A 25,501-nucleotide genomic window follows, 5' to 3' on the forward strand; every position below is an offset into this window, starting at 1 on the left:
CTAGGAAGCTGAGACTCCTCTGACTGTGCCACCAGACGCCCCTCCAATATCCTTGAACTTCCTCCAGCAAAATGATATCTCACTTCCTACTCTACTGAATGGCTATATCACAAAGACTGGAAGTAACTCACATTACTGAGGAAATGGAGTAATGGGAATCCTTTCAAGTGGTGCTGATGTAAAGGTAGAGTCATTGGAAAAGCAGTTTGGCATTTCAGCTTGGAGGTGTCTACCGAAAAGAAATGAAACCCTATGTGCCCTCAAGGACTTGTTCACGAATGTTCATAGTGTTATCATTCAGAGTAGCTAAAAGTAGAAGTTATGGGTTTAGAAGGTACAAGGACAGCAAAGCACATGAAAGGATTCATGCTGGAGCCTGGCACATATTGACTATATAGCTGAAAATGGCTAACTCTTGTATAATCAATATGTTTAAGGGCTGTCTGGGTGGCTGAGTCATTTGGCTCAATGACCTGCTTTTGGCTCAGGTCATTTCCTCAGGGTTGGGCTCGTTGCTCAGCAAGGGTTCTGCTTCTCTCTATCACTCTGCCCCTCCCTCCTGCTCATGCTTGCTCTCTCTCTCTCTCTCTCGCTCTCTCTCTCAAATAAATAAATAAAATTTTTTTAAAAATTAATATGTTTAAAGAAGCAAATCTTACAGTGATTTTGTGTCATTTTAATGTTTTTTTAATTAACCTATAATGTATTATTTGACCCAGGGATGCAGGGCTGTGAATCATCAGGCTTAAACATTTCACAGCACATCGCACATACTGTCCTCAATGTCCATAACTCAGCCACCCTAACCCTACCCCTCACCCTCCAGCAACCCTCAATTTGTTTTGTGATATAAAGACTCTCTTATGGTTTGTCTCCCTCCCGAGCCTATCTTGTTTCATTTTTTCCCTCCCTGCTCCCCATGATCCCCCACCGTGCCTCTCAAATTCTTCATATGAGAGTTATCATATGATAATTGTTTCTCTCTGACTGACTTATTTCACTTAGCACATAACTCCCTCTAGTTCCATCCATGTCATTGCCATGGCAAGACTTCGGCTTTTGATGGCTGCATAATATTCCATTGTATATCTATACCACATTTTCTTTATCCATTCATCTATTGATGGACATCTAGCTTCTTTCCATAGTTTGGCTATTGTGGACTTTGCTGCTATAAACATTCAGGTGCACAATACCTAATAGTGCAATTGCTGGGTTATAGGGTACCTCTATTTTCAACTTTGTGAGGAACCTCTGTACCATTTTCCAGAGTGGTTATACCAGCTTGCATTCCCACTACCAGTGTAAAAGGGGTCCCCTTTCTCCACAGCCTCACCAACAACTGTCTTTTCCTGACTTGTTAATTTTAGCCATTCTGACTGGTGTAAGGTGGTATCTCACTGTGGTTTTATTTGTATTTCCCTAATGCGGAGTAATATTGAACACTTTCTCATGTGTCTGTTTGCCATTTGGATGTCTTCTTTGCTTAAATATCTGTTTTTGTCTTCTGCCCATTTCTTGATTGGATTACTTGTTCTTTGCATATTGAGTTTGATAAGTTCTTTATAGATTATGGATACTAGCTCTTTATCTGATATGTCATTTGCAAATATCTTCTCCCATTCTGCCATTTGTCTTTGGTTTTGTTGACTGTTTCCTTTGCTGTGCAAAAGCTTTTGAACTTGATGAAGTCCCAGTAGTTCATTTTTGCCCTTGCTTCCTTTGGTTGTTCCGGCTGAGGTCAAAGAGTTTGCTGCCTATGCTCTCCTCAAGGATTTTGGTGGATACCTATCTCACATTGAGGTCTTTCATCCACACAGTTGCATTTCTAAGGGCTATGGAGAAACAGACCTCCTGGTGTCTTAGTGGAATGGGGATGAAGCAGACAGACTTGAGTCATGTTAAATCAAAGACCCAGTTTCAACCCAGTTCAATCCCTAATGGGAAATTACAAGTTAAAAGAGGGGTATTAAGGATTTTTCATTTCTAGAGTGAAACAGAGCAGGTTCTGAATCAGAGGGCTAACACTAATTAGTTGCCCAGGGAAATTTCCTTTCTCCTCTACACCTCTTGCTTTCCTAGCTCTGAAAGATCACCTACCTCATCAGGGTTTTGTTAATCATAAAGGGGTTAATGTATATGTAATTCTAAAGGCAATATCTTGCATACAGAAGGTGTCAATATTTAATTACTTTTGAGCACAAGATTTCCTACCATCTCCCCCACACAAATCCTAGCTTGAGAAGAAATAAGGAGAAAGGCAGAGAAAAGGGAGGTCTCCCTCCAGCCATATATCCCCCTTCTAAGCCCATAGCTGTGGAAATTAGGAGCCCTGGGAAGAAAGGATTCTGGAAGGCAGGAAATGGTATACCAGGAGCCACCCTGGAAGAGGAGAAATCCCTCCCGATGCAAGGACCAGGGCCCTTTATATTCTTGTGTCAAGCTGCAGCTCAGGAAAGAAATGATGTGTGTTTCTTAGAAACAATAAAGAGAGCAAGGTTCAATGGAAGTCAAGACACATAAGGCAGCCAGCAACCCCAAGCTGGGCACAAAAAAGCAGACATATGTCAGCTGGTCTGCAGAATCTGATAGGTGACCGCACCCACACCCCCACACTCCTGCAGGCCGCACTGACTGCCCTGTTTCCACTCAGCCAGCCTTACTACCAGAAACCCAGGAGATACGTGAACAGGCAAAGCTCCAGGAGCAGTGATCAGCAGTTGGAAAACATAACTCAAAAATATGCTCCTCCCATATTACGTTTAGCGAAATATTTCTATTGGTGAAAGACAACTATCATATGATCTCCCTGATACGAGGAGGTGGAGATGCAACGTATGGGGTTTGGGAGGTAGGAAAAGAATAAATGAAAGCAGATGGGATCGGGAGGGAGACAAACCATAAGAGACTCTTAATCTCACAAACTGAAGGTTGCGGGCAGGGTGTGGGAGGTGGGGGGGGAGGAGTGTAGGGAGAGGGGGGTGGGCAATGGACATCAGAGAGAATATGAGCTATGGTGAGTGCTGTGAAGTGTATAAACTTGGCAATTTACAGACCTGTACCCCTGGGGCTAATAATACATTATATGCTTATTTAAAATTAAAGAAAAATTAGTAAAAAAAAAAAAAAAACCCTCCTCCCAATAGCTACAAATACCACAGAGGCCTGCTTAGGATAAACTGCACAGGAGATAAGTGAGGCTTGTATGAGACCCATGCATCTGTACCAAATGACAGGAAAGAAAACACAAATTAATGCTGAGGGTACAATATCTTTGAATGGGAAGATAATCAATTAGTGGTAATGTCAGTTTTTAAATGACTTTTTAAAAATAAATCAGTACTCAGCAACATTCTAACACAACTCATTATGACAGTTGATTAGCTTCTTTGAGAAATTACGGTGTGGTTGTGAGAAACATATAACAGCAGAAAAATAGGTCCTTTTGCCCGAGTCTGCTCATGTGCATGGAACTGATGGGAATGAGGTCATGTCTCTTTGAATTTATTGAAATACCTTTTTAATATGGTGGCTCTTTGATAAATGGTCTTGGGTCAATTTTTTGTGTGTGAGAAAAATATAGTTGTCTTAAACATAAGAGAAAGAAAAATAAGATTTATGAATGCATGAAGATACTCGTGTTGGCAACCCTCAAAGTCAAACACAAAACCCAGAAGCCATATGAATGAAAGGTTGACTCACTATGTAAAATATAAACCTGACATATGAAGAAAGGCCATAAGTACCCTTTTTATAAATGACAAGGCTTCTCTTACAAGCTGTAAATTGATCACATGCTATGACCTCCTATTTGGCCGAAGACCTTTGGAATTTCTGGATATAAAATAAAAAACTCTTCCCTAATTATATGCCAAAACCAAGAGGAAACCCTCTCCTGAACAGGCACTGGGGGATCCCCACCAATGGACAACAGGCCACAGATGGCAAATGATGGAGAGTTGGATATTCATAGTTATTCATCACTCAGGTTTTACAGTAATGACTCAGTGACAGTCAAAGATGAACGTGGACAATTCAATTTGTTTCCTTCGACAGTGCTTTTTTAATGGATCTGTGCTTTGCTTCACATTCTAGTCTTCATTCATGTCCCAGATGAACTCCAGGGGAAAATCCTTCATCTCCCTTTGGAAAATCTGGTCAAACCTTTCATTCTGCTCAACAGTCAGGTGATTTTTCCAGTCTCCGATGGTACCTGGGAGGAAAAACAAGTCAACTGCATCAGTGAAGATTTCAGGGAAGAGGGGGCTTGATACCTTAGTGGTGTTGGGAGAAGCATTTCTGGCACTCTCATTTTTCTCCCCAAAAGACCCCCCCACTGACTCCTGCACATGGCCACACCCCGTCACTCTCTCACCTCCTGGCCAGGGGGCAAACTCATCCTGGCAGTTCTGCTGTAATTGAAGATCACTAGCCCAACTTCTCAGCTGGCAGCCAGCTGGAAACAAGAAAACCCTGGCAACTTGTTTACTATTGCGTTCCAGGCTAGCTTGGGATCTGATAGTTTTCTGAAGTCCTTTAAAAGTTCCACACAATCACATACCGATGAGCTAACATTTATTGATGAGGACACAGATGCTCAGAGAGACTTGGAAAATGCCGCCCGAGGTCCTACACTTTGGGTCGGCTCACCTGTAGTTACTCCTTTGTTACCCACTTTAGATTCACAACAGTCTTACTTTAAAATTCTAGATGTGGAGTCCTGATGACACACAGAGGCTGACAGAAGCAGAGGCCAGAACAGAAACCCTGATCTTCAAACACACTGCACTGTAAACAAATAACTGAAACAAACAGAAACTCTAAGGAAACCGGAGATACAAACCACAACAGTGCAGGACCCTCAGCTAGTGCAAATGACGTCCTGCCCTGTTGCACCTCACCTAAGAGAAGAGTGCGTGTTAGTGCACAATAAACATAAGGGGACGCAAGTCACTTCCACAGGTGGTTGGGCTCCTCTTAGCCATTCCAGTCTGTTATTTTTAGGTGTATGAAAGACAGAGGAACACAGAACATTTTCTCTTTTCAAACAGAAACAAGGTGCAGATGCCAGGACAGGGGCAGTTGAGAAGGGCCTTAGCATCAACAACACGGTAGGGTTTGTGGGGCATAACAGGAAGACAAGTCCCCACCTCAGGTGGGCTCCAAGGTACCAGTGGTCATATTTTCAAGTTGAAAAGGAAAAGACATAGGACGAGATTAAGTGAAGTAAATCCTAATTTAGAGAAATTAAAGTGCATATTTCTTGCTACTTGACACAGAGTCATAGAACCTATGATCGAATGCAAAATTTATGTCTCTAATTCTGTATTATACATTATTTGTGTACTAAAATCAGAAAATAGCACTTAGAATGATGGTATGACATAAAAGAAATATTTTAACATGTTCAAATGAGTTAGTTATATAAGGAGTTATACATTTAAAATCCCAGTCACAAGAAGTATGAGATATTGAGATAAATTAGATATTCCTACAATTTTTATGATGTAAGAATCTGGTTTCCTAGAGGACACATGACAATCCTTCCCAAGAACAAAAGTGCAGTGAATGTGTGTTCTTAAGTCAACCCTGGAGGAGCTTGAGGGTAAAGCACAGAGAAGGAAGAGCAGCCAGTGAGGGCCACAGACCTGTCATTACCTCTCCATCGCAAGCTGAGCCCACACTAATGAGGGGAAGCAGTTTAACACTAAACGAACAACCATTTTGTGGCAGACATTGTGCTAGGAATCAGTAGATTGTCAGGGGCCATGAGGAAGACCTTATAACTGTAAGTTACTCATTAGATTCATTCAGAGAACAAATACTAGAATCTCTTGTAGAGCACCAGAAGAAATCATAGGAAATAATCTTCCTAGCGAAATGAACAGGCCCATGAGGGCCCATGATATTAGGAAAGTCCACCAACAAGCTTAGAAGCTACATTCTGGCTCACTGCTATCACAGTGCCACGTGGCCACTCTGTGTTCACCCTCACCTTTGCGAAGGAAATGACCTTTTACATTCAACCCATATCCAGTGGCTATTATATTGTCATAATTTGCCAGTGGGTCATCCTTCATGTTCTCAAATGTGGCCTGTCTCACAACTGCATCCATATCCTCTTCACTCAATCCTTTCCCCAGAAACTTGCAGATTTTTGACACAGAACCTCTGAGATCCTGAAATAAATCAGAGTATGATATTATGCACAATATAAGAAAGAAAACACCAATAAAAGTCATAGCTAACTATTGTTATGGGAGTGAAAAATCTAAGTGCTTATGCTGACTGGAAAAATGGAGTTGGACCATGAGAAGTGACTTGCTTATTCCTTCTTGGTAAACTCATCTTTCACTGTGCACTGTTCTAGAGCACATTTGGGTTCATTTAGGAACACTCATATTCATTTTATCTGCGTGAACTCAGCAAGTATTGGGGAGCAGATACTTATATCAGATACTGCCCGTGCGAAGGAGCAAGGGCACAGAGGCACAAGAGGAATTGGAACTGGGAAGTCAATACAAAGACCTATGGGCAGAGAGTAGCTGTGTAACAGAATTCAGAGAAAGTCTCAACAGAGATGACAAATTTGTCCTGAGAATTCAAGCAAAAGAGGCGTTTTCTAGATAGTCACACTGAAGGGGTGGAGTCCAGACAAAAGAAAGAATATACGCAGTGTTGGAGTTTATGGAAAGTATGAGATACCAGGTCACAGGACCATCAGAATTTGAGTTTCCCTGGTGGAGCTTCACAGGCACATGGCTCAGGTGGGAAAGTGGGGAGAAGAGGCTGGAGGCAATGGAGAGGCCATAGTGAGGGAAAGGTTGTAAGGCCAATCATAGTAGGAGTCTCCCTTCAGTAGGTGTTACAGACTCAACAAGAGAGTCCAAGCAGTGTGTCATGAGCTTGGGGCAGGGGTAACAGAAACCAGGGACAAATACTCAGCAGGTGGCAGCCCTTAATCTTGCCTGGCTTGCAGCTCTTTCTCTTCTTTCCTGCTTAGAGATCCCTGGTGATGTTCAGGCAGCAGTGCCCAGTCCCTGTCCCGTAATGATCCTGATTGATCCAAGATATTCATGGTAATCCCATTGCCCTTTATGAGACATGCATCTGGGGTGGTCACAGACTCCATTTTGGTATTGAAACAGAAAGATGAAATCAAATAGAAGTTTAAAAGAGTGATTTTCCTCCTAGTGATGATAGCAAAGCAAGGCAAGGAAGTCCTTCTTGTCCCACTTCCCTCTCTTTCTGCCACACATGCTGTCATGAGGACATCACTTTGGAGCTACAACAACCATCCTGCTACTATGAGAGGAGACATCATTGCCACACTAGATATGATAGGAAAGAAGGACAGAAAATGCCTGGGACATTCACGACATGCTGGAGTTGTCAGAACCAACATTAGGATAGCCTGCCTCTGGGATTCAGTCAATCAGTAATAGAAGTTCTTCTGTTTTAATGTGTTCATCATTGACTACTGGGAGCTGCATTCCCTCTAATCATACACAGACATTTCATTTATTTTTTCATGCAGTGCTTAACCACATACAGATAAGATTAAAGTTTCCCATGAGATGCATCCCACAATGATGAATATAACATCTAGAAGTTACTAGAATCAAAATGTAGAAAATTAATTTCATAATCCATCAACGGGTGACCAAAAATCTGGCTCATGATAGTCAAACATGCGTATGGCCTCATAGATAAATAGACAATGCCTCACACACAGTTTTTGAAAAGAAAGTTCCAATTAATTAATTGTAAATGACCACCTGGTAATCAAAGTACAGGAGTGATAGAAGAAAAATGTCTCCTGTACAACTAATCACGGATCTCAAATTTGATACTGTTTTTGGGTGTTCTACCCACGAACGATCAATTCATTCATTCAGGGTGCCTTTCAGCTGCCATGTAGTCTCTGACGTCATGTTTCTCACCTTCTTCATCTCCTCATAGGTCATGAACTGAATGTTGAAGAGGCTTCTGTGCTCATACCAACCTTTGATGTGGTCAAACCAAAGGCTTCCCATCACTGTGGGAAAAGCAGGTACATATTTAGGTAAATATGTTGAACAGGTTGAAAAGAAGCTACAGTTGTTGGAGATGCAGGAATCTTTACTAACAAAGAAGGAAAAGGAAGTCTATTGCTACATTTCAGATTTCATCTAGCACCTGGTAATGGGAGAGCTAGCCACCTTCCCCTAGGAAACAATTACATGAACTCAAGGAGCAATCAGTCCCTTAAAAATGCATTTCATATAGACAGAAAACTATCTTCCCACGGGGAGAGAAAAACTGAAACTGGAAATCAGAGAAAAGAATCCTCTCCTTTTTGCTCCTCCCCTGTCCCCAAAGACACAGGGAGCTATTTCCCTGCTGCATGCAACATGAAAGCTCCCTGGTGGGTCACTTGAGCTCTGCACAGAGACTAATGTTAGTTAACTCTCCTGTTCCAGATCCTCATCTCTACCTCTGTAGGCCTTTCCCCCTGCTCAAACAGCCACACTGGCACCTCAGAAAAGAATCAGGGGGCACATGCTGCCTCCCAGGATAGAGTATGCAATGCTTAATCACGGGGTTGTGAGTTCAAGTCGAACACTGGGCATAGAGAACACATACAAATGGCTATCAGACACATGAAAAAATGTTCATCATCACTAGCCATCAGGGAGATTCAAATTAAAACCACATTGAGATATCACCTTACACCAGTTAGAATGACCAAAATTAGCAAGACAGGAAACAACATGTGTTGGAGGGGATGTGGAGAAAGGGGAACCTTCTTCCACTGTTGGTGGGAATGCAAGTTGGTGCAGCCTCTTTGGAGAACAGTGTGGAGATTCCTCAAGAAATTAAAAATAGAACTTCCCTATGACTCTGCAATTGCACTACTGGGTATTTACCCCAGTAGTAAAAAAGATACAGATGTAGTGAAAAGAAGGGCCATCTGTACCCCAACGTTTATAGCAGCAATGGCCATGGTCGCCAAACTGTGTAAAGAACCAAGATGCCCTTCAACGGATGAATGGATTAGGAAGATGTCGTCCATATACACGATGGAGTATTATGCCTCAATCAGAAAGGATGAATACCCAACTTTTGTAACAACATGGACAGAACTGGAAGAGATTATGCTGAGTGAAATAAGTCAAGCAGAGAGAGTCAATTATCATATGGTTTCACTTATTTGTGGAGCATAACAAATAGCATGGAGGACAAGGGGAGTCAGAGAGGAGAAGGGACTTGGAAATTGGAAGGGGAGGTGAACCATGAGAGACTATGGACTCTGAAAAACAATCTGAGGGGTTTGAAGTAGCAGGGTGGGTGGGAGGTTGGGGTACCAGGTGGTGGGTATTATAGAGGGCACGTATTGCATGGAGCACTGGGTGTGGTGCAAAAATAATGAATACTGTTATGCTGAAAATAAATAAAAAACAAATTAAATAAATAAATAAATAAATAATACAAGTTAAAAAAGAGAGAGAGAAAGGAATGTGGAACACAATTTTGTCAAATAGAGCTTCCCATGCAATATGCTGTGCACAGCCCAATCCTGTGATCTAAATTGAGATGCTTCTAGCTGAGCTAGAACAGAAAACTGTAAGCTCATGAATCCCCTTTGCCACGGTTAGATGTAAATATTTTTTGGTGATATAACTGTAACTTGATGGTCCCCTGAGAGGGAGCAGGAGTAAGCAAAATTTGTAACAATGGCTGGTCATGGTCATCCATGACAACCCTACCAACTGGCTTGATACATTGATTACTGACTCCCATTTGACTCTCTCTCGTCATCTTCTTCCTGCCAAATTCACTAAGTGTAAAAATTTACATGTTGCTTATGCTATAAATTATAGTTACCTCTTCCTTCGAGAAATTGTTTCATGAATTCCTCAAAGGTACCTGTAAATTGTGACACCACATTCTTTGCAAAGTGAAAATATGAGCACATAACATCCTTAGGGTTTCTGTATACATAAATAATCTGGAAAGAAAGGAGATATTCATTATTTCTGAGGCTTTCATTCTCTCATATTTTTGCCCTACTACCTTCCAATCAGATGAAGCCTATTGTCTTAACTTTATACTTTCCTAATTACGTTATGTGTATACTCAGCCCTCTTTGTATTTTGGGTTTCCCCTTCTCAGCCATGCCTCTTCCCTTACAATTGGCCTAGTGACTATCAATTACTCCTCAAGGCACACCTCCCATGGTACCTCTTCTCAACTCACCCTGACAGAGAGCAACAATAGTCTATTGTCCCTATAGCAACAAGCTAATACATGTGACAATTACCTGTAAGTATAAAATTATATAACAATAGGAAAAACGTACTAAGTTATTTTGCCCAGATAATCTGCTATAAGGGCAACCTTGAGCATCATAGGGCATTTAACATCATCCTGGACCTCATCCCACTAAAGACCAGCAGCATCACCAACCTAACCAAAAATGTTCCAAGCATTCCAAATATTCTGTGGGGCAAAAAGTCTTTCATTTGTGAAACTGTGTGGTAGATAAAAGCAATCCAAAAAGGGATCCAAACCATGAGTGGAGAAGCGGATATGTAATGAGAACAGAAATGATCAACTCATCCCTCTTTTCTTCTTAAGGAGGGAAGGCAGTGAGTGGAAGTCTCTATTGTGGAGATCTATGATTGGCAATGGTTTTCTGGGAGCCATTTACTGGGACAAGTGGAGCAGAATGCTACTAAAGTTTGAGAAGACAGAAGACAATAGCAAGCAGTTGTTTTAGGAAGGTGGAGGGAGCAAAACACTTAAAAAGTAAAATTTGAGGATTGAGGCCATAAAAGTAAAGCGAAGATACAACTTTTAAGTGTATTGTTTTTTTTCCCTATCACACTACCAGAATCATGAATACAGGTACAATTATACACGTATTGGGTTTCACCAGAATTAGGTGTTGGCAGATGATCGTAATAGAGTTGACTACAGCAAGAAAATTGAGTCAAAAGTGATTTGAATGTCAAATATGGAGCCATTGGTGGATGTGGAGAAGTGGAAGAGATGGATGAGAGAGTGTGGAGAGGGAGTGGAGAAGTTGTGGGGAGGGGTACTGGAACTCTGAATATGGTGACTGGTCACTACAGGGACACCTGAAAGGAGTGGGAGGCAAAGGAGGCAGCTCTCAGAGAACAAGGTACTTCAAGTCAGGATTCAAGTTAGGGCAATTACTGGTGATGCCTTTGTTCATTCACTCAACTCTACTGCCCTCTGGACACTCCTCTGTGTACTGCAAACTCCATCTCTCTCATGGGTTTACACTCTGGCTAGAAATGGACAATAAATAAATAGGTAAACAGATGGGAGATGGCGTCATAAATAAAGGCAGGCTTATCACCCATTATAAACTCTAGATGTTGGTGGAGGAAAAGATCGCTGGAGGTGACATCAACACTGAGAGTTGTGGCAGAGCTAGGCATTTGGGAGGCCAGTGTAGATTCTGAGGGGTCAATGTGAAGGAGACAACCTTGCCCTTGCATAACCCTGAGAATGAGTGCCTCCTTCCCCTTGACCCCGCTGGGGCAATTTGGCTCACCCTTGTCTGGCACTCACAGAAAACCACTCACATCAAGTTTGAACTAATCCCATGAGTGATAGGAGTGCTAGTAGGGAGGAAGGTAATGAGTAAAGAGCTGAAATTACCAATGGGTAGAGGTGATGATCCAGGGAGAGGGAGAGATAGGTACACTTGAAGAGAAAATAGGCAAAATAGGGGAAGTCTGAAAAAGAGAGAGGGCACACAGAGCAAAGAGAAAGAATTGCTAGCATTGTATATATTATTGTTACTACAGCTGATTCAAGTACAAAAGAACATCTTTTGGAGAAGTGTCTGTTCATGTCCTTCTGGCCATTTTTTGACATGATTATCTGTCAAATAGTTTGAAGAATTCTTTATAGATCTTGGATATCAGTCCTTTGTCTCTAGTGTCATTTGCAAATGTCTTCTTCCATTCCGGGGGTTGCCTCTTTGTTTTGTTGACTGTTTCCTTTGCTGGGCTGAGCTTTTTATCTTGATGAAGTCCCAAAAGTTCATTTTCTCTTTTGTTTCCATTGTCTTTGGAGACGTGTCTTGAAAGAAATTGCTGTGGCCAATGTCGAAGTGGCAACTACCTATGTTCTCCTCAAGGATTTTGATAGATTCCTGCCTCACATTGAGTTCTTTCATCCATTTTGAGATTCTTTGTGTATGGTGTGAGAGAATGGTTGAGTTCATTCTTCTGTACATAGTTGCCCAATTTTCCCAGCACCATTTATTGAAGAGACTTTTTTTTCCCCCACTGGATATTTTCTTCCTGCTTTGCTGAAGATTATCTGACCATAGAGTTGAGGGTCCATATCTGGACTCTCTACTCTCTCCCAGTGGACTATGTGTCTGTTTTTGTACCAGTACCATGCTGTCTTGGTGATCACAGCTTTGTAGTAGTTTGAAATCAGTCAACGTGATGCCTCCAGCTTTGTTTTTCTTTGTCAACATTTCCTTAGTGGTTCAGGGTCTTTTCTGGTTCCAAATAAGTTTTAGGATTGTTTGTTACAGCACTGTGAAAAATGCTGGTGGAATTTTAATCGGGATTTAATTGGAAGTATAGACTGCTCTGGGCAGCATAGACATTTTAACAATGTTTATTCTTCCAATCCATGAGTATGGAATGGTCTTCCATCTTTTTGTGTCTTCTTCAATTTCTTTCATGAGTGTTCTGCAGTTCTTTGAGTAGAGATCCTTTACCTCTTTGGTTAGGTTTATTCCAAGGTGTCTTTTGGTTCTTGGTGCTGTACTAAATGGAATAGATTCTCTAATTTCCCTTTCTATATTTTCATTGTCAGTGTATAACAAAGCAACTGATCTCACTGTATTGATCTTTCATCCTGCCACATTACTGAATTGCTGTGTGAGTTCTAGTAGTTTGGATGTGGAGTCTTTGGGTTTTCCATGTAAAGTACCATGTCTTCTGTGAAGAGAGAGAGTTTGACTTCTCTGCCAATTTGAATGCCTTTTATTTCATTTTGTTGTCTGAGCAAAGATGCCCTTCAGTAGGCAAATGGATAGAGAAAATATGGCACATATATACAATGAATATTATGCAGCCCTCAGAAAGGGTGAATACCTAACTTTTGTATCAGCATGAATGGGACTGGAGGAGGTTACGCTAAGTGAAATAAGTCAAGGAGAGAAAGTCAATTATCATATGGTTTCACTTACTTGTGGAGCATAAGGAATAACATGGAAGAACATTAAGAGAAGGATAGAAAAAGTGAATTGGGGGAAATTGGAGGGGGAGAATAAGCATGAGAGACTGTGGACTCCAAGAAACAAACTGAGGGTTTTGGAGGGGAGGGCAGTTGGTGGATGGGTAAGCCTAGTGGAGGGCATTAAGGAGGGCTCATATTGCATGGAGCATTGGGTGTGGTGCATAAACAATGAATCTTGGAACACTGAAAACGTCAAATAAAATTAAGATGTAAAAATTTAAAAAAAAAAGAATTTTGAATAGAACTCCAAGAACTAAATAAAGTGTGCTACAAATTGCAAAGTCAATAAGTTTCTAAATAAATATACCATTTAAAAATGTTAAAAAGATTTAAAAATTTATATGAAATATTATTGATGGAAAAGCATACATATCATATAATGTTTTAGAAGCAAGAAATAAATAATAGCAGTTTACTGTGTGAACATAATAATGTTATTATTATGTTATTATATGGCATTATTTTATGTCATTATTACATTATTACATGATATTATTACATGACATTATTATATGTCATACCATATGAACATAATAATGTTCAATTACACGGTAATTACATGTAATAAAACAAATGCATATTTGAAACATAAAAAAATGAAAGAATATATATTAATGTGATAATATAACACACTCTATAAGGTAAATTAAATGCACACATATATATACTTTCATTTTTTTAATGTCTGTATTATTTGTACAATCAGAAAACAAAGGGTGCAAGATACAAATCTGATATTATAAAAAAAGAAGGCTATTGAAAATTGAAGTAAAGGGGTGCCTGAGTGGCTTAGTTGGTGTAGCATCTGCCTTCAATCCAGGTCATGATCCCAAGGTCCTGAGATCAAGCCCCACGTGGGTGTGGTGGGGGGGAGGGGGGGGTCACTGAGCAGCAGGGAGCCTGCTTCTCCCTCAACCTGCCCTGCCTGTTCTCTCTTTTTTTCTCTCTCTCTCTCTCAAATAAATAAATAAATTCTTTAAAACAAAAAAGAAAACTGAAGTGTGTATAATGCTACATTTGCCAACAGCTGGATGAATGCACAGTATTGATGTCATGAAATGAAATGAAATAATGAAAAAGAGCAGTTAGCTCTCAGCAGTCAGAGCCCATTTCCTACTTTGGCTTTTTTGTTCTTCAGCCCACTGGGAACCAAGTAGTATGGGAGGTGGGTAGAGAAGAGACGAGGGGATGGTCTTTCCTCAAAATCCATTTTTCGAAAGTTGTACTCAAGGAAGGGTACTCGATCCATGGTTTCCAGTTTTCCAGCACCTTTGCGATGATCCTCAGAATAAATCAGACTTAATAATTGCTGAAACCAGATGGTTCCTGTAAAGAAATAATTTTGTTTTCAATGATGATCCAAAATGGAGGTGATGTATCATTAATTTTTTTAATCAGAGTTTGTTACTATAATAAGTACAATGTAATTTCATCTGAATGAGATCGTTAATATATGTAAAATGCAGTGTGGGAGAAAGAAAACAAATATGGCCTTTCTTTTCCTGCTTCAGGAGATGCTCCACTTGAAACTCCGTGGGCATTTGTCCCCACAAATTTATTCATTGTCTCTTCTGTGTTTTCTTCTGCTTCATATACAGGACTTTTAAATGATCTTCTATGCCTGTCTCTCTATTTCCTTCCCCAATCCCAATCCTAGAAAATGAGCCAAAAGAATCCAAGGAACAGGAACTCCATGTAAGGAGGCATTTCCCAGCCTTCTGCTCTTCCCCTCATCTCCTTCTGTACCCATGGTCTCCACTTCAGGAAATACTGTTTATTATAAATCCCTAAAGGAGGCCCCAGAACACCCACCTGGAGACAGGAAGGAATTTAAGAAACAAAACAGGTTAACATAGAGGGGGGAAAAGAGAGAAAGGGAAACCATAAAATAGTCCCTTAACTCCAGAAAACAACTACAAAGAACAGAAGTAAATGACAAGAATCATGAGATGGATGAGGTCCATAAGGAACTGGAGCACCAACAAGGAAATGACCCATTTGCAGAAGGAGCTCACAGCCGTTGAGACTAAGCTTGAACAGAAAAGTAGTGACCAGCACAATCCACTCCAGGCCTACCAGATGCAGGACATCAGGTGGGCACTGTCTAAGGGCACTACACAAGGCGTTATGAGGGAAAGTGTAGCTCCTAGGAGGAGGATTCAGTGAGTGGTTCCCAGTGAACCTCCAGTTCTCTGTGTGAGAAGCCCTCATTGAGAGTGACTTCAGAGACCTGAGTGAAGATCCAAGGATGCCCAGGCTGAGGAGCTCAAACAGGAGGTGGGTACACTGCAGCAGAAGCTGAGTGAGCAGCGAGTGTACTCCAGCATATAGCTGGCCCTGACATGAAAGCCGTGGAAAAATTAGGAAGTGTCTGAGACAAGTTCCAGGAGCCCTCAGATCCGTTGGGGGAAGCCCAAAAGCGAGCCAGGAAAGCCAAACAGGTATTTGAACAAATGAAGAAGAAGCACTTTGAGTGCTTCAATGTTTGCTTTGAATCCGTGGCCACCAACATTAATGAGATCTGCAAGCCTTATCTGGCAACAGAGTGTCCAGGCATTTCTGAGCACATAGAACCCTGAGGAGCCCTACTAGGATGGCACCAGCTACAACTATGTGGCTCCTGGCAAACGCTTCTAGTCTATGAACAACTTGTCAGGGCGTAGAACAGGGGCAGCTCAGGCCTTGCCACAACTACACTAGAAGCTAGCCTCCTTCTTCATCGTGGGTGAGACCGATGCTGCCCTGGATGACACCAGCATTGCCAGGATGGCAAATTACATCAAGGAGCAATGAACTTGCCACCTCCAGGCCACTGTCATCTCTCTGAAGGAGGCTGAGAACCTTCTTGCTGCCTACCCTGAGCAAGGGAATTATATGAGCAGCAAAGCCCTGACCTTCCAGCTCACCATGTACTCAGATGCCACCACCAACCCCAATGAACAGTAGCAAAAATTCTGCCCTCCTGCCCTGTCTCTGGCCCTAAGCTATTCCTCTTTTAACCTCTGCATATTTAGCCCCAACCTTCCCCTTCTTCTTGTCCCTAACTGGTATAATTATGGGATTCAGGCACTGCTGACAAATATCAAAGTGGAACAGAGGTGATATTAGGTCTGGAGCAAAAATTCCTGAGCTACAAGGAGCACCCAGAACTTTGGAAGGAAGTGCTCAGCTGAACTGTGCTGAACAGGGCCATCTGTCCATTAACCCCATCCCCTCTCCTCGACCTCCCCCACCATCACCCATAATCATGGGTCCCTTGGGCCCTTTGCATCTTACTTGTATGTAGGTATGTATGTATGTATATATGTGTCCACGTGTGCATATATGAGTGTGTTTGCAAAATAATAAAGATATTGGATATCTTAGAAGGAGTCCAGACTGAATCTGATTTGAAGAGAGCTCTGTAACAGCACCCCAGGGTGTCATATAGAGGTATTTAGGCAGAGGTATTTAGGACCTCATCAGAATCAGTCAGGTGAAACTACCCTCCTTCACTCATTCGTGTTTTCATTCATCTGTGTATTGATCAGGCATATCCTCAGCATTCTTTATTTGTTAGGCTCTTTTCTCAAAATACAGAGCTGAATCAGATATGATTTCTACCCTCCTACTGAGGAGATGCAGTGTGTTCCTGATTTCTCTGGTCAGCAGAATCATATTTTGTACATACTCTGAATGACAGAAGAGGATGATCACCTCCAGACTTCCTGAGCTGAATCTTGACAAATTGGTAGGATTTGGTTGGGCACTAAGAGCAGAGCCTGGGCTCTAAGGACAGACAGCTGTGGGTTCTAGTCCCTTTTTAAAATCACTTATTAGTTTGATGTTGGGCAAACAAGTCTTTTGACTTTTTGTGCCTCCATTTCCTCATCTGTAAAAATGGAGCTAACAATATGATCTACTCTGTAGGATGTAATGATGTCAAGCTATTTGCTGGGGCCTTATCTGTGCTTGGAGCCCAGTACACGCCGACCCATCAGAAGACAAGCCTTCTCATACTTAGACCCCTGAGGGCTCTGATCCCGATTGTTGGGGATAGAAGGAGCCTCCAAACCTGGGACATGCTAAATGCCTAGGTTACTGAGAAAGCTCCAGGGCCCCACTGGGATTTACCTGGGAAGTGAAGGGCCTAAGGAAGCCTCTAGCTTCAATCATGTATGGTATCCAGGTGCCTGGGCTCCAACCTAGGTTGTAAGGAACTAGAGGAGAGGAAGACTGGGCCACATCCTGGCCAAATGTGTGTGAAGGTGCCTCTGGGAACTAAGTGTGTCAGCTGCAGGGACCGTGCAGAGGAAGCACAGCCTGCTGCTATGAGGTCAGCATTTGCTCATTCACAATGTCAGACCGTCACCTTGTCCTGATTGTCTACTGCATTCTTGTTTTGTAAATGTTCAACCAGATCTGATTACTCAAGTGTCCCATGAATCCATTCTCTAAGACATAGATTTATAAGAAGATCTCGCCCCTTTTGACTAGCATTGGCCATCCCTCTCAAACTGCTGTTACATCTGCTAGACTCTTTTAAGACTTCGATATATATGAGTTCATTGAAACTATTATGGTGTATTTAATACAAATGGTATATTGAGTCGTTCTGCAACTTGTTTTCTTCACTTAACATTGTTTCTGAGATCTATGCGTGTTGTTTTTGCTAAATGTAACTTCAACTCATCCTTTGCAACTGCCTAATAGAGTGTGATCATATGACTCTAAAACACCTTCCCCCTTTCTTTTGTGATAACTAGTTAAGACAGTTTTCCACTTTTGCTATTACAAAACACAACACAGGAACAGTGTGTGTGTGTGTGTGTGTGTGTGTGTGTGTGTGTTTACCATGGATTGCTTCCTTGAAGTTCAATGCAGAGTCATAGGCTATTCATACTTTTGTTTTAAACAGATCTTCTAAATTGCTCCCCTTTACTGTGACTTATATTTTTCTGGAAGTTGTCCTAAGTGTAACATTGCTGCCTCCTTGAGATTCATCCTACGTAGTGACATTTGTAAAACCACGGAGTTGATGTGCTAATCATACATTTTTCTAATACATATGAAAAGGCATAACTGAAAAAAGTTTTCTGTACAGCAAGGAGAACTATCCACAAAATGAAAAGGCAGCCTATTAAAAGGGAAAAATATTTGGAAATCATTTATGATTAGGGATTAATATAAAAACATATCAAGAACTCATATGACACAATAGCGAATATAACAAAGACAATTAAAACATGGGCAAAGGCTGTGAATAGACGTGCATGTATATATACATGCACAAAGATGAACATATGCATTATACACATGTCTATATGTTTCGGTCTGATCTGAGTGCTATAGCAAAAGTACACCCAAATAGTTGGAGATTATTACACATTCTGGAAATAGTGTAAGTTACTTTCCTCCTTCTCATGCACTTGGTTATTAAATACAATTTCAACTCTCTGTCCAAAGTAGCTGCCTAAATGGTAAATATTTGTGCAAACTTTCCAAGCCCACTTTAGCACCTTAGTGTTTGATAGGGTGTCTTCAACATAGTTACTTCAATATTTTCTCCATTTCCTTGTCCACATCAAAAATAACTTCTAGAGACACCTGGGTGGCTCAGCTGGGTTAGCATCTGCCTCAGATCAGGTCATGATCCCAGGGTCCTGCTTCACCCTCTGCCTGCCACTCCCCCTGCTTGTGTGCTCTCTTGCTGTCTCCGTCTCTCTGACGAATAAATAAATAAATAAATCTTTAAAAAAATAACTTCTAGCTACATTGTAAAAGATCTATTTCATAAGATATTAAATTCAGTTGACACTATAATATCCAATAGATTATATGTACAAATCCATATAGAATACTACTAATAAAACAGAGTTCCCACATTATAAAAGTATCATGTTACTTCTTAGATTAACTATCAGAACAGAGAACTCACCAGATTTGGGGTATGTGATTATGAAGACATCATTTTCTCTGATTTCAAAATTATCTAAATTTTCTATAAAGCCAATATCAAGTGGTAAACGATTAAAATAATATCCTTTAAATTTGAATAAGAATTTCTCTATGTCTTCCATACTTCAGTCTCCTGCAAAAGAGAGACAAAATGATTGGAAGGAAATTAGTAAAATTTTGTTTTCTTCCCTTCTGTCTCTCAGTTGTTGACCATATGCTGAGAAAAGAAACTGATATCTTGTTTTCTTCACAGTCACTGCAAACTGGCTGGCTCTAAAAGTTACTGTCCTGGATTGTGAGTGTGAGTTTGGTCCAATGCCAGGAGCCACCTGTTCACAGGCTAGAGGTTAGTTTTATGGGTATGTGCTCCATTTTTATAGCTACAGGGAAAATGATTTGAAAATAATTTTTGTAGTTGCAAAAAGATTCTTTAATCAGAAAGCACACATATATATGTATACACACACATACAAATGAACATACAAGTTGGACTTGAGCAGGCTTCAGACACACTTGTCTCCCAGCACTCCTTCATCACCTGGGCTTTTCCCCCCCCATAACTGAAGTACAATTGTTAGCTTTCAGCAGGTTTCTAGAAGCTTTCCTTTATATATTTTCTGGGTGGGAGTTATCTATTGATGATCTCTTTGGTAACTTTAAATTCTGTTTTCTTTCTAATGTGCCACTTGTTTAGAATGACTGGGGTAGTGCAAGCATGAGTTAACAGTCACGACTGTCTTCTAGGAAGTTTGACAAACTGCATGTGAGCAATTCAGCTGTCCATTATGATAAAATGAACAAAGGCACAAAGTAAAAGTCTGAGAGAAAACCCTCAAATAATGGTTGACACACTGAAAGTGCAAATGTAGTCTCAAGAGTCATCATTTATGTGTACTTTTTGCATTTCATTACTACCCCTCACTGACCCTAGGAAAATAATCTACTTTGGTGCTATGAAACCTGAGGTTACAGTAGACTTGGGGGTTCTTCCAGATGACTCTGAAGTGACTTTTTTTTCTGTTTCCCAAAGTAGTTGGACATAGGAACAGCTGAGAAAATCAGAGCTTCAGAATCCCACAGTTTGAAAGCAATTCCAGGATGACCCAGAAAGGGTCATTATAAGACAAAGGGAAATAAGAAATCTTTAAAATATATTGTGACAGTCACACTGTTAATAAAAAACAGAAAACTGATAAACTCTCTTTACAAAGGAGATTTGGGGAATCTGTGAATCAAGATGGAGGAGAAGTAGCAGGCTGAGACTACTTCAGCTAGCAGGAGATTAGAGATTATCTAAAGATTGCAAACACCTGCAAATCCATCAGCAGATCGAAGAGAAGAAGAACAGCAATTCTGGAAACAGAAAAACAACCACGTTCTGAAAGGTAAGACTGGCGGAGAAGTGAATCCAAAGCCACGGAAAGATAGACCCCGGGGGGAGGGGCCGGCTCCCGGCAAGCGGCAGAGCAACCGCGCACAAAATCAGGACTTTTAAAAGTCTGTTCCGCTGAGGGACATCGCTCCAGAGGCTACCCGGGGCGAAGCCCACGCGGAGTCAGCTTGGCCTCAGGTCCCGCAGGGTCACAGAAGGATCGGGGGTGTCTGAGTGTCGCAGAGCTTGCGGGTATTGGAACGGGAAAGCCAGCTACAGAGACAGAGCCGACAGTAAGCTCACAGCTCGGGGTGACCTTGAACCGGTCCCAGGCTCGGTGAGCTGGGAGTGCGGCCGGAGGTAGGGCAGACGGGAGTAACTGGGCGCTGTTCTCTGAGGGCGCACTGAGGAGTGGGGCCCTGGGCTCTCGGCTCCTCCGGGCCGGAGATCAGGAGGCCGTCATTTGTTTTCCCGTTCTCTGGAACTCTATGGAAAGCGCTCAGGGAACAAAAGCTCCTGAAAGCAAACCCGAGTGGATTACTCAGCCCCGCCCCTGGTAAAGGCGGTGCAATTCCGCCTGGGGCAAAGACACTTGAGAATCACTACAACAGGCCCCTCCCCCAGAAGATCAACAAGAAATCCAGCCAAGACCAACTTCACCTACCAAGGAGTGCGGTTTCAATACCAAGGAGAGCAGCAGAATTCCAGAGGAGGAGAAAGCAAAGCACAGAACTCATGGCTTTCTCCCTGTGAGTTTTTTTAGTCTTGCAGTTAATTTAATTTTTTTTCATTTTTTGTTTTTTTTCTCGCCTTCTGGTAAAATTTTTTTTTAACTTTTACCCTTTTCTTTTTTAACGATTTTTTAAACTAGTTTATCTAATATATATATTTTTAATTTTTTTATATTTTTCTTTATTCTTTTTTTTAATTCTTTTCTTTTTTTTTTTATTTTTTTTTCTTTCTCCCTTTTTGAACCTCTTTTTATCCCCTTTCTCCCCCTCACGATTTGGGATCTCTTCTGATTTGGTTAAAACATATTTTCCTGGGGTTGTTGCCACCCTTTTAGTATTTTACTTGCTCCTTCATATACTCTTATCTGGACAAAATGACAAGACGGAAAAATTCAACACAAAAAAAAGAACAAGAGGCAGTACCGAAGGCTAGGGACCTAATCAATACAGACATTGGTAATATGTCAGATCTAGAGTTCAGAATGACAATTCTCAAGGTTCTAGCCGGGCTCAAAAAAGAAATGGAAGATATTAGAGAAACCCTCTCGGGAGATATAAAAGCCCTTTCTGGAGAAATAAAAGAACTAAAATCTAACCAAGTAGAAATCAAAAAAGCTATTAATGAGGTGCAATAAAAAATGGAGGCTCTCACTGCTAGGATAAATGAGGCAGAAGAAAGAATTAGTGATATAGAAGACCAAATGACAGAGAATAAAGAAACTGAGCAAAAGAGGGACAAACAGCTACTGGACCACGAGGGGAGAATTCGAGAGATAAGTGACACCATAAGACGAAACAAAGGAGATTTGGGAAAGCTGCAAAGTAGTTGGAATCATAAACATGAATTGTTAGCCGGGGAAGAAATGGGGACCAGACAGGGAAGGTGAGAGGAAGAGAGAGGAGGTAAGTTATTCTGCCACTAGAGTTATTTAAGCTCCTCAGCGTTGCCATCCTTGGTGTTCGAAGAAACAATGTCATTTACAACTCCATACCCATTGGGCTCTAATGTTAACTTCCATTATCAAGGAGCACTGGCTCCCTAACAGAAGCCAATTCCATGTCTTGGGATCAAAACAATATCAAGAGCCTTAACATCTTTTTTTTTTTTTTTTAAAGATTTTATTTATTTATTTGAAAGAGAGACAGTGAGAGAGAACATGAGCGAGGAGAAGGTCAGAGGGAGAAGCAGACTCCCCATGGAGCTGGGAGCCCGATGTGGGACTCGATCCCTGGACTCCAGGATCATGACCTGAGCTGAAGGCAGTCGTCCAACCAACTGAGCCACCCAGGCGCCCCAAGAGCCTTAACATCTTGACTTTTTGCTGAAGGAAACATAATTCTACCACCTTATACTCTACTTATATTACATTCTAGCATAATTACTACTCTCATGGTGAATTAAATATTTCTTTTAGTGTATGTTCTTAAATGTCTAAATAAATATTTAGAAATAAATATTTGATTTCCAGTTCATTGGAAATCAAAGCAAAAGAAGGACAGTGTAGTCTTGCTTCCTACAGAGGAGCTGACACTTTACACATTTTTAGCCTAGTGTTTAGAAAAACACCAAACACCTAAAACTGCATAACTATTAAGTACAGACAAGAGAAAGGAAGCAGAGAGTATGTTATCCCAAAAATATCAATTTGGCATGTGGATGATGTTTTAGTTGAAAACAATTAAGAGCCAGCAGACTCACAACAGCTTTCTACCTTCTGCTTAAAAGGATTTAGATAGGGAGCTACACCAGGAATAGAGTTCCTACCACAAGTTACTTTTTCTATTAGAAAGACTCTTTTGATGGCATGGTACACATCTCTACCACATACGAGCTGTCTTAATCTACCTGTGAATTGTCTTCCCCCTCTTTCATTTCTGAAGCATTTCACCCCTTCCTCCTTAGCTTAGGGTGGTTTATAAGACTAAGTTGTCAGACTGCCTTTGACTCATCATGACTTTGTGGGTCTCCCACACACATGAAGTTACATTTCTCTTTTGTGAATCTATCTGTCTTATATCAATTTAATTATTAGACCATCCAGAGAACCTAGAAAGGAAAAAGGAAACTTTTTTCATCCCCAAACTAGAATGAGGCTACTCACCTTAGAGTTCTTTGAAATGAAGTATGAACTTCTGATATGAAGGCAAGTGAGAAGAATAATTGTGTGCCATTGAAGGAGAAAGACACAGATAAAAACTAAGTTTTCCCCTAAGAGATTTAGCAATTCACCAATTAGAGCTCCCAGAATTGAACTCATTAAGGAGGAGGGATTAGGCTGATGTTAACCAGTAGATCACCAAAAGGTCTAGTGAAAAGCACAGAGGTATTTACCATAAATAAAAGGAGATAAATGCTTCAAGCAGTTTGGTGTTACTCAGAGATGCTGGGTAGGGTTCAAAGTCTCTGCTTTTGAATTATAGCAGAAAATATGCATGTATTCTCTTGCTGTCCCACTCATGATACTCTAATGGCCAGAAACCAGTAGTACAATGGATTGAGTTTCTTCTTCTTCAATAGCACCAGTATTGGTGTCTTTGAACCTTTGTGTTGTTTCTTATGGAACAGAATGGAGAGTAAGTGTAAAGTGTGAACAATTTGAAGTTGAGGGAAAAAATCCACATCTGCAAGAAGAAAGTACAAGTATTTTGAGGGATTAGACACTTTTCCAAATTCTCCAATATGCTTGACACAGACATAATATTCACTTAACTACCAAACACCATCTACCTGCCATTAAGCCCCTCCACTGTGTTCCTATTGGCAAATCTTTATACCACTATATCACAGAGCAAGAGATAGGTCCTGGGGTTGGCTCCTCAAGGACTGTTTTGTGTCTTCTTTGTCATGGGTTCCACATTCTCTCCAGTTAGTTTGTTTTCCAAATAGAATGGACATAAAGGATAAACATTCAAAGGTTTACTCAAATTCCCTCTCTATGTACTTGGATTTTTGACCTTACATACTCTTCTCATCTATTGTTACTTCTTCCTGAACAACAAACATCTCTTCACATGCGCTCAGATAAATCACCACTCGCTGGCATTTGTTGATGTCATGGCATGCACACTATCAGATTTGAACATGACTCAGGCACTTCCTAACGCATCTCCTCTCACTCTTCTTCTGTAAACACTTCACCAGGCAAAGGTAGCTTGTGTTTCTCACTTATAACGACTCTCAAGAACTTTAGAGTTCATCTTTGGTTTCATCTTTCCTATTGTCACCTTTCATTAAAAAGAAATCTGATCTAAGGAAGGCTTTAATCCCTTTTGTTGGAGAAGTTTTACTGTTCAGAAAATAAGTGTTTAATGTGACAGAAATTTGGCCTGGCAATTATTCAGAACACCTTTTCCTCACAGTGTTCTCTGATAAAAATGGAACATATTCCATGAAGCAAAAGTTGTCGATTCCTAGAAAGGAATAATTGAGATTCCCTGAAATAAATAACTTGAGGTTGGTGGGAATGCAAGTTGGTGCAACAACTTTGGAAAACAGTGTGGATATTCTTCAAAAATTTCAAAACAGAACTACTCTATGACCTGGCAATTGCATTACTGGGGATTTACTCAAAGGATACCAATGTAGTGAAAAGAAGGGCCATATGTACCCCAGTGTTCAAAGCAGCAATGTCCACAAGAGTCAGACTGAGGAAAGAGCCTAGATGCCCTTCAACAGAGGAGTGGACAAAGAAGATGTGGCCCACATATACTCTGGAATATTACCCAGCCATCAGAAAGGATGAATACCCAACTATTACATCAACATGGATGGGACCAGAGGAGATTATGCTGACTGAAATAAGTCAAGCAGAGAAAGTCAATTATCATATGGTTTCACTTACTTGTAGAACATATGGATAATGTGGAAGACATTAGGAGACAAAAAGAAAAAGTGAAGAAGAGGAAATCAGAGGGGATGATGAAGCCTGAGAGACTGTGGACTCCGAGAAACAAACTGAGGGTTTTGGAGGGCAGGGGATAAGGGGATGGGTGAGCCCGGTGATGGGTACTAAGGAGGGCATGTATTGCATGGAGCACTGGGCATTATACATAAAAAATGAATCTTGGAACACTTCATTTAAAACTAATGATGTACTATATGGTGAGTAACATAACACAATATAAATAAATAAATAACTTGAGGAAAGTAAACTGAAACTTCTGGTTAAGTTAATTTTCATTA

General features: G+C 40.9%; 1 protein-coding gene across 4 annotated transcripts; it reads right to left on the bottom strand.

Moving 5' to 3' along the window:
* Positions 1–3,595: 3,595 nt before the first annotated feature.
* LOC309865648 (amine sulfotransferase-like) lies at positions 3,596–24,560 on the bottom strand. 4 transcript variants are annotated; one of them, XM_082732225.1, is made up of 7 exons: positions 23,651–24,560; positions 19,196–19,348; positions 14,396–14,604; positions 9,868–9,991; positions 7,944–8,038; positions 5,996–6,179; positions 3,596–4,213 (listed from the first exon to the last, which is right to left on the bottom strand). In XM_082732225.1, exons 2-7 carry the CDS (start codon positions 19,335–19,337, stop codon positions 4,092–4,094), a joined length of 876 nt encoding a protein of 291 aa, XP_082588351.1. In that variant the 5' UTR covers positions 19,338–19,348; positions 23,651–24,560; the 3' UTR covers positions 3,596–4,091. The 4 variants fall into 4 exon arrangements, with proteins under 4 accessions (XP_082588351.1, XP_082588350.1, XP_082588348.1 ...); XM_082732224.1 differs by lacking the exon at positions 23,651–24,560 and adding an exon at positions 23,421–23,450; XM_082732222.1 differs by lacking the exon at positions 23,651–24,560 and adding an exon at positions 20,904–21,075.
* Positions 24,561–25,501: the final 941 nt, after the last annotated feature.

The sequence above is a fragment of the Mustela nivalis genome (assembly GCF_964662115.1).
Source record: "Mustela nivalis genome assembly, chromosome: 5".
Taxonomy (NCBI): domain Eukaryota; kingdom Metazoa; phylum Chordata; class Mammalia; order Carnivora; family Mustelidae; genus Mustela; species Mustela nivalis.

What these genes read in the sequence shown, in the direction of transcription:
- LOC309865648 (XM_082732225.1), bottom strand. Translation starts at nt 19,337, where the DNA reads ATGGAAGACATAGAGAAATTCTTATTCAAATTTAAAGGATATTATTTT. An exon ending in TGAAGAACAAAAAAGCCAAA is followed by an intron (nt 9,992 to 14,395) that starts GTAGGAAATGGG and finishes CTTTCTTTCCAG; the next exon opens with ATTATTTATGTATACAGAAA. An exon ending in ACAATTTCTCGAAGGAAGAG is followed by an intron (nt 8,039 to 9,867) that starts GTAACTATAATT and finishes CTTTTCCCACAG; the next exon opens with TGATGGGAAGCCTTTGGTTT.